Source organism: Salmo salar, chromosome ssa27 (assembly GCF_905237065.1).
Source record: "Salmo salar chromosome ssa27, Ssal_v3.1, whole genome shotgun sequence".
Lineage (NCBI taxonomy): Eukaryota > Metazoa > Chordata > Actinopteri > Salmoniformes > Salmonidae > Salmo > Salmo salar.
In genome coordinates this window covers 1,691,078-1,703,771 of record NC_059468.1, presented here as the reverse complement: position 1 = coordinate 1,703,771, position 12,694 = coordinate 1,691,078, and the positions used below count along the sequence as shown (strand labels likewise).

At 43.3% G+C, this 12,694-nt stretch overlaps 1 protein-coding gene across 1 annotated transcript in view; it reads left to right on the top strand.

The window, feature by feature from the left end:
- Positions 1-10,309, top strand: part of LOC106588182 (histone-lysine N-methyltransferase ASH1L) — a 47,630-nt gene extending 37,321 nt beyond the window's left edge. The window contains 10 exon segments of the mRNA XM_045709519.1: positions 1,216-1,270; positions 1,580-1,712; positions 2,412-2,693; positions 3,046-3,132; positions 5,436-5,526; positions 6,236-6,374; positions 6,489-6,661; positions 6,766-6,932; positions 7,311-7,755; positions 7,902-10,309. Coding sequence (XP_045565475.1) covers positions 1,216-1,270; positions 1,580-1,712; positions 2,412-2,693; positions 3,046-3,132; positions 5,436-5,526; positions 6,236-6,374; positions 6,489-6,661; positions 6,766-6,932; positions 7,311-7,755; positions 7,902-7,993 — 1,664 coding nt within the window. The 3' untranslated portion in view covers positions 7,994-10,309.
- The last annotated feature ends 2,385 nt before the right edge of the window (positions 10,310-12,694 follow it).

The following is a 12,694-nucleotide window of genomic DNA, read 5'->3' as shown; positions in this document are numbered from 1 at the left end:
ATTATTTGGGTTGTTTACAAAATGTGTCAGTACAGTCACAGTATCAATAGTATTATATAGCATTCAAAAGTGCAGGTAGGTAGCCTAGCTGTTAAGAAGACAAAAAGGTCACTGGTTTCGAACCCCCAAACTGACTAGGTGAAAACTCTGTCGATGTGCTCTTGAGCAAATTGCTCCTGTAAGTCACTCTGGATAAGAGTGTCTGCTAAATGACTAAAACATAAACATAACATAAAACATACTTCGAAGAATTTCAAATATATTTTGATTTGTTTAACAGTTTTTTGGTTTCTACATGATTTCATATGTGTTTTTTCATGGTTTTGATGTCTTCACTATTATTCTACAAATAAAAACCCTTGAATGAGTAGGTGTGTCCAAACTTTTGACTGGTACTGGTGTTTACAGCCTTCCCTGTAAACACCAACCACCTCTCCAGCATACACACACTCACACTCTCTCGATCACTTACTCACAAACTTGTGCACACACTGAACTCCTTCCTGTATTGAACACGATAGGAGACAGAGAGCTGGTTTCAAGCGCAGAGAGCAGCAGGTGTTTATTGGAAGGGACCTTAGGAGAAGGCAGGTAGCTGGGTCCAGGGGCAGGCAGAAGGTCATACACGGTAGGTCCAAAATGGCAACAGTACAGGCAGGGAATAGGCAAAAACTATCCTACACGGCAGGAGTGAAGGACGGGAAAAACCAGTGCTCCGAGAGAAGTGTGTCTCAAAACAAACAATACCTCACAGTGATGGGGTGCAAGGAACTGAACTAAATATTGTGGGATGATGACATGCAGGTGTGTGAACAGGTGATTTGAATTCCGGTGATTGGGATCTGGACAGTGAGCTGGAAAGTGGTCAGCGTTCTGGGGATCTACGTGTTTGGGAGTGTGAGCTGGACGCAGACGTTACACTTCCCATGAACTTCCTAGTCTCTAAACATCCCTGGTGCCTTCAGAGAAACTGCTGGTCAAATGGCAAAGACATGACAAAGTCAACACTTCTGTGTAACGCAACCCAGTCTCAACAGGACTCAGTCCATGTGCGTGTACTGACCACTACTACTGGCTTACCTGTTTGGCTTTTGCTTCTACAAACATCTGCTGTTGTAGATCTGATTGAAGTGTGCAGACTCATTTTTCCCTGAGTATATTTAGGCACTATAAAAGTAGAAGGTACTCTGCTGAAGATAATCTCTCTTTCCGTAGACTCAGCTGGTCAGACCCTTGCTGCTCCACTGGTAAACCTACCCTCAAGAAAGCGGTATGTTTTTGCTTGTTTGTGTGTGCATGCTAGCTCTTTCATCGATGTTTACTGTATGTAGGTGTGTTGTGCAACGCTTTGTGTGTTATCCAACACCCTCAGCGTGTTGGATAACGATCATGTTTGGAATCATGAGACAAGAGGCACAGTTTTGACTCTCACCCCATGACTTTGTGTGTGTGTGTGTGTGTGTGTGTGTGTGTGTGTGTGTGTGTGTGTGTGTGTGTGTGTGTGTGTGTGTGTGTGTGTGTGTGTGTGTGTGTGTGTGTGTGTGTGTGTGTGTGTGTGTGTGTGTGTGTGTTACCCCAGGAACACGCAGTACTATGAGAAGGTGTCAGACCCGCTGGACCTGAGTACCATTGAGAAGCAAATCACCACAGGGCACTACAAGACCGTGGAGGCATTTGACACTGACATGCTCAAAGTGTTCCGCAACGCAGAGGTGGGTCTCCCAGAACCCTCCTCCTTATTGGATATACACAGCCACTGATCCTTTACACACACACCTAAACATAGAGGACTCTTTTTTACACACACACCTACACACAGAGGACTCTTATTTACATTTGTGTTGTGTGGAGGATGTGTGAGTACCACTCAAATCCTTTGAAGGGTACTCAACCCTATAGACAGGTGGGTTATTTAGCAACAAAACCCAATGTGTGCGCAACCGTGGATCAAAACAGGCGGGTTTAGCTTTAGAATCAAAGGATTGTTGACAACATGTAAACTATATTTCCTCTCCAAATCATTATTGAAAATATGCATACATTTGCACAATGAGCACTTGTCTCCCAAATACACCATTACAGTTGGTGGTTAGCTAGCTACCAAATTTTTGCCATATTAGCATAGACGTGACGAGTCAAAACGCCTCACAAGAAGACATGGTATCAATAACAAGACACAACAAGCTGATACGAGTCACGATTCCCCACATGGCAGCTTCTTGCCATTGTTGCTATCTGTCTGAGAATGTATCATTTTGCAGGGGCTTAGAATTCTAAGTGGGATTCTGGAAGTCTGGTCGAACTTGTTTAGGTTGCTGTGGCGTAAGCTGGTCTTTTACTCCACTTTACAACACACAAACTGTATTTTCCAAATTCAACGTCATTGCCCTATGCTCCCTCCATCCTAGCAGAAATACTACGGGCGGAAGTCGTCAGTAGGGAGGGACGTGTGCCGGCTGAGGAAGGCCTACTACGGCGCGCGCCACGAAGCCGCTGTCCAGATTGACGAAATCGTCGGAGAAACAGCCAGCGAAGCGGACAGTTCGGATTCGCTGGAGCGAGACCACGCCCATCATCACCACCATCACGGAGGGGGCTGGCCGGGCTCTCACGACAAGGACGATGACATCATCCGCTGCATCTGCGGCATGTACAAGGACGAGGGCCTGATGATCCAGTGTGAGAAGTGCATGGTGAGAGAGCGTGGGATACAGCCTAACATTGCAGGCTCCGAGTTGTGTTGTTGAAGTTTAACCTGTTGTTGAAGGTTAGCCTAACTGGATATGGATAAAACTGAATATCAGTTCCTTACTTAATCCCTGAGGCAATATACAGTTTGGATTCCAGGCTAGTTGAATGTAGTGGGACCTGCCTGATGATTCTGAGTGAATGGTGAGTGTTTGTTCCTGTCAGTGGAAGCAATGTTTTGAGACCACGAGTTTATTGTGGGAAAGATTACTAAGTGTGGTAGTCTAATATATTGTTAGCGTTAGTTTTGGCTGTGATTGTAGTGTCAGGGTAAACGGTGATGCGTCTGTCTCTCAGGTGTGGCAGCACTTTGACTGCATGCGGCTGGAGGCGGAGGTGGAACATTACCTGTGTGAGCAGTGCGACCCCCGACCTGTGGACAGGGTGAGTGTTGTCCCCCTTAACCTAATCTCAATCACACCCCATGGTCTATAGAAACCAGAAGTTGGAACAGAACAGAAAACTCAATTTTTTGGGGGGGGACAGAATCAGAACTGGGAACAAAAGTGATCTATACTATTCCGGAACAGAACCGTTATATTAAAAGCATGGGAACTGGTTAATAATGTTATTTTACGTTCCGGGCATTTTCCAGTCCCACCAAAAATGCAACAAAGCACCTATGCAAAGCCCTCACTAAATGTATTCCAGTGTCTGCTGCCAGCAAAAAATCTTTGCTAGTGTGTGTGTGTGTGGGCTACCAGCCCCTCCCTCGCCGGAGCATAGACTACTGTAGCCTACTGATGTTACAAGTGTGATTCTGAAATTAGGGAGAGACATTTTTAATTAGAGATGAACCTTTTCAATGATAGTTAAGGATACTATAGTTATCACATTTCACATTGGATTTATTAACTACAGAAAGCTAAGATATGTTTTTATTTCTGGTGCCTCTCTGCACACACACATGTTAGCTAGCTAACTAGCTCTGGTTCAACATTTAAGCCAACTCTCGGAAGGCCAAAGACATTCAAAGTTCCTTCGTAAAAGCCACGCCTGCGTAGGTATAATTCTGAGGGGCCTGATTCAGATAATGCATGTCATAACAAGATGCCCAGCACTTCAAGCCAAGCCTCTTTCTCCACCATCTCTTGCTCCCCACCCTTGTCTGTCCAATGTGTGTAAACAACTATAGCTTGCCCGCTCCATAGCAAGCTGCTCTATCTGCACTGATTGGTGAAGTAATTCAATGTCGAGCTAAATGTTAAAGAAATATATGATTTCAGAGGTTTAAAAAGGAACAGAAAGGAATGATATAAACCATAACTTTTTTTTGTGTTCAAACCTTCTAACTTTATTTTACTGGTCAGAACAGTGGAATGAAACAAAATGATTCAGAATGAAACAATTGGGAAATGATTTCCATTCCAACCCCTAAAAGAAACCCACTGGAAGGTCACAGGTGGATTATCAGACGATGGGTGTTTCTCAATATGCATACTACTATTCTCCACACTCATGTTCCGAGTGCATTTTTTGTGGATGCTCTCTTGAGTGCGTTCTTGTGAGGACGAGTGTGGATAAAATATTACATTTGAGAAGCACTCGCACTCCCCCTACTGTATTACATCACTCTTCACCTCCCCCATTCACTGAACGTAATAACCTGCACTAGCCAGCTAGTTTAACAGGCAAAAACTACCTTAAGATAATGTTTTGCAAGGTAGATGACTGTCAGTCCTTCATGGTTAGCTAGTTACCAGTTCTTTGTAGCTAGATAACTAGCCAGTTCGCTCTATTGACTTACAATGGGCTTGCGATCTACACACACTAAAGTGGGTATTGTAGGCAGGTAAACATGCCAAAATGAGTACTGTATGTATTAATGTATCAAGATAAAATATTGCAATCAGGCAACATATGAGATGTGAATGGGCAACATTTCATTCCGAAGTCTGAGTTTATTTTCTCTCGCTTGAGCTCAAATAATGGCCGCCATTAATTTCAATAAACTTTTGCGCCGCATACTTTGATTTGGAACTCATTCTCCTACCCTCCCGTGCTTCAATTTGCGTGCTCATAGCACAGTAGTATGCATATTGCGAAACAGCCCATGAGAGATGTGTTCAGTCAGTGAAGAAAAAGGTGATATGCACATCCCAAAAGTAAGATGATCAAATTGCAGTTTTGTTAAGTGCATTTAACAGTCACAACACACTTTACAGAAAGTGTAAATAAAGGGGCAATATGCAGTTGAAACTAACAAAGCGTCACCCTGCCACTGATTTGGAAACAGTGGAGCGATGGGGGTGTTCAACCAATCTCAAATGTATACACAGAGCAATGGATTCAGGGACTGATCATCCATGATATCAAATGTACAGTTTTAACCATGTTTTGAGGCTACACAGTATTTGTTTACAATTACATTGCTTACCAACAATGGAGTAAGACAAGCTTATATTTTGGTTTCTGATAGGGAATGACAGTTGAACTAAGCTCATAAAGCATTTCATAAGTTATATTCTTCAAGAATCAATGGGTATATAATCAAGTCCAAAAATGGATGTACCAATCGCAGATTGCTCCTTGTAAATGTATCAGGGAATAGGGTGCCATTTGGGACATAGCCATTGTTGTTTCAGGCACTCCACTCCTTACAGGTGGTTATTTCAAAGGAATGCTTTGTCTTTTGTTTCATCTTCGTGTTTGATCTGATGTCATATCCTGCCCCGTTGGTGCTCCAGGAGGTGCCAATGCTGCCCCAGCCCAGCTACGCCCAGTCTGGCTCAATCTACTATATCTGTCTGCTGCGAGACGAACTGCTGCTGCACCAAGGTATGGATGGGGACTATAACCATGGCACCTTATGCCCTATATAGTGCACTACTTTTGAACAGGGCCCTGCTCAGAAGTATAGGGCTCTGGTCAAAAGTAGTGCATTATATAGGTAATAGCGTTCCATTTCGGACGCAACCCCATGTATGAGGCCACATCAATGTTGTAGTGAGTTTTTGTGTCAGTTGCACAGCTTGCCACATGGAATAATTGTTGTATAGCAACTTGGGGTGTGATAAATGCGCCTTATATCGGCTTCCTGAGTGGCGCAGCGATCTAAGGCTCTACATCGCAGTGTTGCGGCATCACTATAGCCGATCCCAGGCTGTATCACAACCGGCTGTGACCCAGCGTCGGCCGTGTTTGGCGAGGCTTTGGCCCGGGGGGCTTTACTTGGTTCATTGCGCTCTAGCGACTCCTTGTGGCGGGCCGGGGGCCTGCAGGCTAACTTCGGTCGTCAGTTGAACAGTGTTTCCTCCGACACATTAGTGCAGCTGGCTTCCGGGTTAAGCGAGCGAGTGTTAAGAAGTGTGGCTTGGTCGGTCATGTTTCGGAGGACGCATGACTCAACCTTTCCGGAGCCCGTTGGGGAGTTGCAGCGATGAGACAAGATCGTAATCATGAAGTTGGGGAGAAAAAAGGGGTATTTTTTTTTTAAACAAATGTATAAATAAAAATCATGATAATGCTATGTAACCTGTCTGACCAGGTGACTGTGTGTACCTGATGAGGGACAGCAGACGCACCCCAGAGGGACAGCCGGTCAGGCAGTCCTACCGTCTTCTGTCCCATGTCAACAGAGACAAGCTGGACATCTTCCGCATCGAGAAACTCTGGAAGAGTGAAAAGTAAGGGAGGGGAAGGGACTGCCCCATTGAGCCAGCGCTGAGCAACATCAGCGATTTCATTGCTGTATTTTTGCCTCTGACTCGCTCTTGTCTCCTTGTGTGGGTGTCCTATAGGGGTGAGAGGTTTGCCTTTGGCCATCATTACTTCAGGCCCCACGAGACGCACCACTCGCCCTCGCGCCGCTTCTACCACAACGAGCTGTTCCGTGTGCCACTCTACGAGATCATCCCTCTGGAGGCCGTGGTTGGGACCTGCTGCGTCCTCGATCTCTACACCTACTGCAAAGGTGAGACTCACGCATGCACACACACTTTGTAAGGGAGATCAAAACAAACACACAAACACACATAATTACCTAACCTGACCTGTGGTGCGTTTTTTTTTCTTCAGGGCGGCCGAAAGGAGTGAAGGAGCAGGACGTGTACATCTGCGACTACCGCCTGGACAAGTCGGCGCACCTCTTCTACAAGATCCACCGCAACCGCTTCCCCGTGTGCACTAAGCCCTATGCCTTCAACCACTTTCCAAAGAGGCTGGCCCCCAAGAGAGACTTCTCGGTAAGAGGGTCGAAGAGGAGGGGCGGAGTGGGGGTTGTTTGTATTGAAGTGTCCGTATGTTGTTTCAGTGAGGCTAGTTTGATGAGGTAGTATTGATATAAGGTTTCGTTATGGGCTTGAATTGAGTCCAATCAGAGAAGTGTATCAAAGTGGTTTTATGAAAGAGGTTGATTGGGCACCAGTGATGACTGATATGTGCCTACCATTCTTTTCCTGGGTGTTTTTGCAAACCGTTAGTTATCCTAAGAGAGAAGATTGGGGTCCAGCTTTATACACAGTTAGTAAAACAAATTGTTAATAATCCCAAAAATGAAGTCCTGTATGAGCAACTTGTAAGTCAAATTAAAGAGCCTTTGTTCCTTCCCAACCTCGCCACAGCCGCACTACGTTCCTGACAACTACAAGAGGAACGGGGGGCGTTCGGCCTGGAAGAGCGAGCGGCCCAAAGGAGTTGGAGGGGCCTGTGAGGACGACGCTTCCCCATGCGACCAGGGTGACGACTTCCGTCCTGAGAGTGAAAACGTGAGAGCGGTGGATGGGGACATGGACACTGCCCATGAAGAACCCACACTCCCTACCTCTGCCCAACCCACGCGACCAGATGGGCCAAGGGAGGGAGAAGAGGAGGAGGCGGGGCAACAGGTAGAGGAGCATAGGGAGCTGGAGGAAGGTACGGCAGAGAGAGGGGTTGACGTGCTGGAGCTCCTCCCCTCCATGTCTTCCTCACCCCTCCATCACTCCGGACTGGGCAGGAGGGAGGCGCAAAGGGATCGGCTAAACAAGATTCTGCTGGATCTGCTACACAGAACACCCAATAAGAACGGTGAGCAGGCAATGAGAAAACGGGTATTACGACAGAGGGGTGGTTTGATGAAGAATGGAAACTGTTGAATTGATGAGGGGGAAATATCGGACAGTTAACTTAATATGTCATTGGTGTTTGGTAACTTCTCTTTCTTCTTCCAACAGCCATAGATGTCACTTATCTTCTAGAGGAGGGGTCAGGACGGCGATTACGTAGACGGACACTTGGATTTGGAGACTTTGTGGGTAGAAAATGATGTTGCCACTTACCTGGCAAGCACATTCCCCTTTCATTTACTTGGGAGAGGTGGGGGGGGAAATGGAAAGAGAGGGAAGACGACATTTACAAAGAGAAGGTGACCACAAAGTGAAAAGGTTGGTCCCCTTCTCTGGCCCCCCTTCAGGTGGTGTCCCCTCTTCCCCAACCTTTCATCTCAAGTGATGAAACAACTCAACAAATAAATGGTTTGAAGCAGTGCACTCAGCAGTCGTGATCATTGATAACGGTTTTGTAGGGGACCCAAGGACTTCTCAGGAGGGTGGACCCAGACTTATTGAAGTACGATGCAAATGCATATTTTATTTTACATTTTTTTACATAGGAAAATGTACCCCATGCACTTAAAAATGCGCATTGAACATATATTCATCAAAGACAGCCCTGTTACTTGGGACAGAGAGACAATTACATAGGTGTCACATTATCCATACATTATCCATACATGGCTCATCAGTGCAACCTTGAGCCAATTATTTTTGATGAGCAAAATAAAGGAACAAAGTGGTACTGAACATGGCTGTGGCATACAGCCATAGACTCATATTGACTTCGTTTTTTAAGCAACATCAAATGGGAATGAGAACACTGGCGACTGGCGCCCCCTAGTGGGACTAAGTGGTGATGACAAACTAAACGTAGGGTTAATGTACCAGGACTATGCTCAGAGGCTATGCAGTGTACAGTAAGCATACACTGTTGACAATGAACTAGGAGAGAAGCAGCAGGAACAAGGTTGGTCAACTGCACTTTGGTACCATGGATATTGTTGGCGCTCTGTAACACAGTATTGGATAATGCAGTCTGAAAAGCAAGTTAATAAGTATATTATCTTATATATATATATATATATATATAATATAGGAACAGAGAAGGAAGGATGGGAGAATGGCTGGTGGTCTTTGGGAAGATGGAGTGTACGCTTTTGGTCAGTCAAGTGTCTTGTTCGGTTTGTGAGGCAGTCCACTTCACCCCTCTTTCTGAAGTACCTGATTCACCAGCTTAACTAAGTCAGGTGGCGGAACACTGGCTCTTACTGTAACGCCTCAGAACGCCGTGATCCCTGACTGCCTTGCGTGAGTGTGTGCGTATGTGTATGCACATTTATGTGTCAGTAATCTGCCAGAATTCTTGAAGAAAAAAAGAAAAAAATTAAGGGCTTGATGGCAATTAACATTTTATGGGAAATTATGGAAACCTAAAATGTATCGTGATGGTCATATTTTCATATATTCTGTGAGGGGTATTTGTTGGGAGGGAGGGAATTCTAGCTGTACATTTTATTCTTCAAATGTGTTCTGGTTGCCATGGAGAATACTTTTAAATAATTTGTGTGATTTGATGAGATTTCTTTTTTCCAAACGCTTCTGTTTAAAATGGGACTTTGACTGAAATGTCCTATCAAGATGGACTGACAGGATGAGAGAGTAAAGAAACTGACAGAAAGAGGACAGAAAGTTGTACAGTGCCAAGTTATGTATATACAGACTGGGATAATGTGAGAAGTGTCTCCAAAAGCAATATCTTGATAACAGATTTTGTGTATTATTGTATTGTACAGAACTCAGACCCATATGTATTATTATAATGATTGTCTGCCATTTGTATTACTATAATCGAGACACTTAAGCTTGAAGGAGAAAGAAGAGGTGTTTTTGTCCAGTAAAATGTACCACAACTGTCCTAATGAATGACATAAGAACTTAAACTGAATTTTTGTTCCCTAAAAATGAAATTCATCTATGTACTGCATGAGCGAGAAGAATGTCAAACGAACTTCATAAAAGGCATTGGGACATAACAGTGACTCTGAAATTACATCGGTCGCTGTAATAATTAATATCAATAATTTTACTTATGAGGAGAAAATATGCTCCTTGTTTTTGCTGCAAAGTGTTGAACACTAAAAAAACAAACCAACATAAAAATGTTATGATATTATGAAAGATGACAGAAACAAAGGTATAACTGTCAGCTAAATATGTTCTTCCTTTTTGGTTCTGTTTTTGTGATAGCGGTCATAAATATGATGCTTGTGCTTGTAGGCTATTTGTGTGTTATGTGTGATTTTTTTAGTTATTTTTAGACAATCACAAAATAAGATGCAAGCATTGTAAATGGACAGACTGGCAGACATTTTGTGATGTGTACAGTTTGTCAACTTCTTCCACTCGTTAAAAGTTTGTAATTATGATTCTAAAGTCATGAAAATGCTGTTGGTTTTTACTTTTTGTTTTATATTCTATTTGGGGTTTTTTGTTTGTTTTTTAAATAAAAAGCACTACATTATTGTGAATGTTTATTTTGCCTTGACTTTTTGATCATGTTTAAACGTTCAATTGTGTTCTGGATTTCCTTAATATAATTCAGGTGAATTTATAAGCAGGGGTGTAGAAAAGCAGTATGAGGGTCTGTTCCCAGGTTTAGACGATAGGTGGCCGCCGGTGCATAACATACAGTTGAAGTCTGAAGTTTACATACACCTTAGCCAAGTACATTTAAACTCAGTTTTTTTACAATTCCTGACATTTAATCCTAGTAAAAATTCCCTGTCTTAGGTCAGTTAGGATCAGCACATTTAAAGAATGTGAAATGTCAGAATACTAGTAGAAAGAATTATTTATTTCAGCTTTTATTTCTTTCATCACATTCCCAGTGGGTCAGAAGTTTACATACACTCAATTAGTATTTGGTAGCATTGCCTTTAAATTGTTTAACTTGGGTCAAATGTTTTGGGTAGCCTTCCACAAGCTTCCCACAGTAAGTTGGGTGAATTTTGGCCCATTCCTCCTGACAGAGCTGGTGTAACTGAGTCAGGTTTGTAGGCCTCCTTGATCGCACATGCTTTTTCAGTTCTGCCCACAAACGTCCTGACTGATCTCTTGAGATGTTGCTTCAGTATATCCACATAATTTTCCTCCTCATGATGCCATCTATTTTGTGAAGTGCACCAATCCCTCCTGCAGCAAAGCACCCCCACAACATGATGCTGCCATCCCCATGCTTCATGGTTGGGATGGTGTTCTAAGGCTTGCAAGCCTCCCCCTTTTTCCTTCAAACATAACGATGGTGATTATGGCCAAACAGTTCTATTTTTGTTTCATCAGACCAGAGGACATTTCTCCAAAAAGTACCATCTTTGTCCCCATGTGCAGTTGCAAACTGTAGTCTGGCTTTTTTATGGCGGTTTTGGAGCAGTGGCTTCTTCCTTGCTGAGCGGCCTTTCAGGTTATGTCAGGGCCTCTTTGCTTGACATCATGGGGAAATCAAAAGAAATCAGCCAAAGCCAAAATAATTATAGACCTCCACAAGTCTGGTTCATCCTTGGGAGCAATTTCCAAATGCATGAAGGTACCATGTTCATCTGTACAAACAATAGTACGCAAGTATAAACACCATGGGACCACGCAGCCGCCATACCGCTCAGGAAGGAGACGCGTTCTGTCTCCTAGAGATGAACGTACTTTGGTGCGAAAAGTGCAAATCAATCCCAGAACAACAGCAAAGGACCTTGTGAAGATGCTATTGTTTGTTCAGATGAACATGGTAAATTTATTCATTTGGAAATTGCTCCCAAGGATGAACCAGACTCTGCAGGTCGTCCTCCAACTGGTTAGATCACCTTGGGCCACATTTATAAACGTTGTGTGCGCCCTATAGTGCGCACAAAATATGCCCCAAAACAGTTTTCACGCAAAGGTTGGCATTTATAAGAACTGAACTTGACTTGAGAATGCGCTTATCTTTGCGCAAACTTTAGACCATGTGAACGCACAGTTTCTATTGCATTGCAAGAAGGCAAAGGTAGCCTAGTAGTCTTGTGCAAATGGGGAACATATGATGACTTATTCATAACCAAACAGGTAGCTAAATATAACAAGATGCAATCATTTGCTCTTAGTGAGAAAAGCGAAAATCTGTTTCCTTTGCGTTCTAAAATAAGAAATCTATTTCAGATTATTTCATTTCCATAATCATTGCAGAATAAATTCCTCATCTTTTCTGGGTGTGATGGTTTCATACTCATGAAATAGCATATAGGCCTACAAGTAAGGATTGGACCCACTTCACGGTAGTGAATAGGCTAGATAAACTACCGGTATTTTGCTCTATGCGATCCATAACCAGAGCAAATTTACTAGCTACGTCTATCAACAGTTGTCGCAGTGATATTCTATTGAAATGGATACTTGCACAGTGGAGTCTTATGTTAAGACATGTGGCTAGCTAGCTAAACAATGAACTATAATCTCAACTCATGACGTTACTACCCTGCATGAATCTGCAGGTAGCTAACCAACCAGGTTCAATGTTAGCTAGATAACATTAGGCTATAACTAGCAAAGCAAATGGCTCTGAGATACAAATATTAAGATCGTACATGTAATGTTAGCTAGCGAGCCAGACAGCTCATGTTAACTAGCTAGCTAACAGTACACTAACTTGAAATGAAAACGACTTTGTAAAAATTAGAAATGTATAATATCTGAAAATGTAGCTAGCTAGACTATCTTACCTATATACATCATGGATGGATGTTTCTCCATGATTGGCTGAGATAATTAGTGGGCGATGAGTCAGTATTTGTAGGTAATCCTGTCTAACGCGGCTTTTTAAAAAAATGTATCAGGTAGTAGAACTGCATAAGTGTTGCTCTCCACTTTCTGTAGGACCGAGAGGA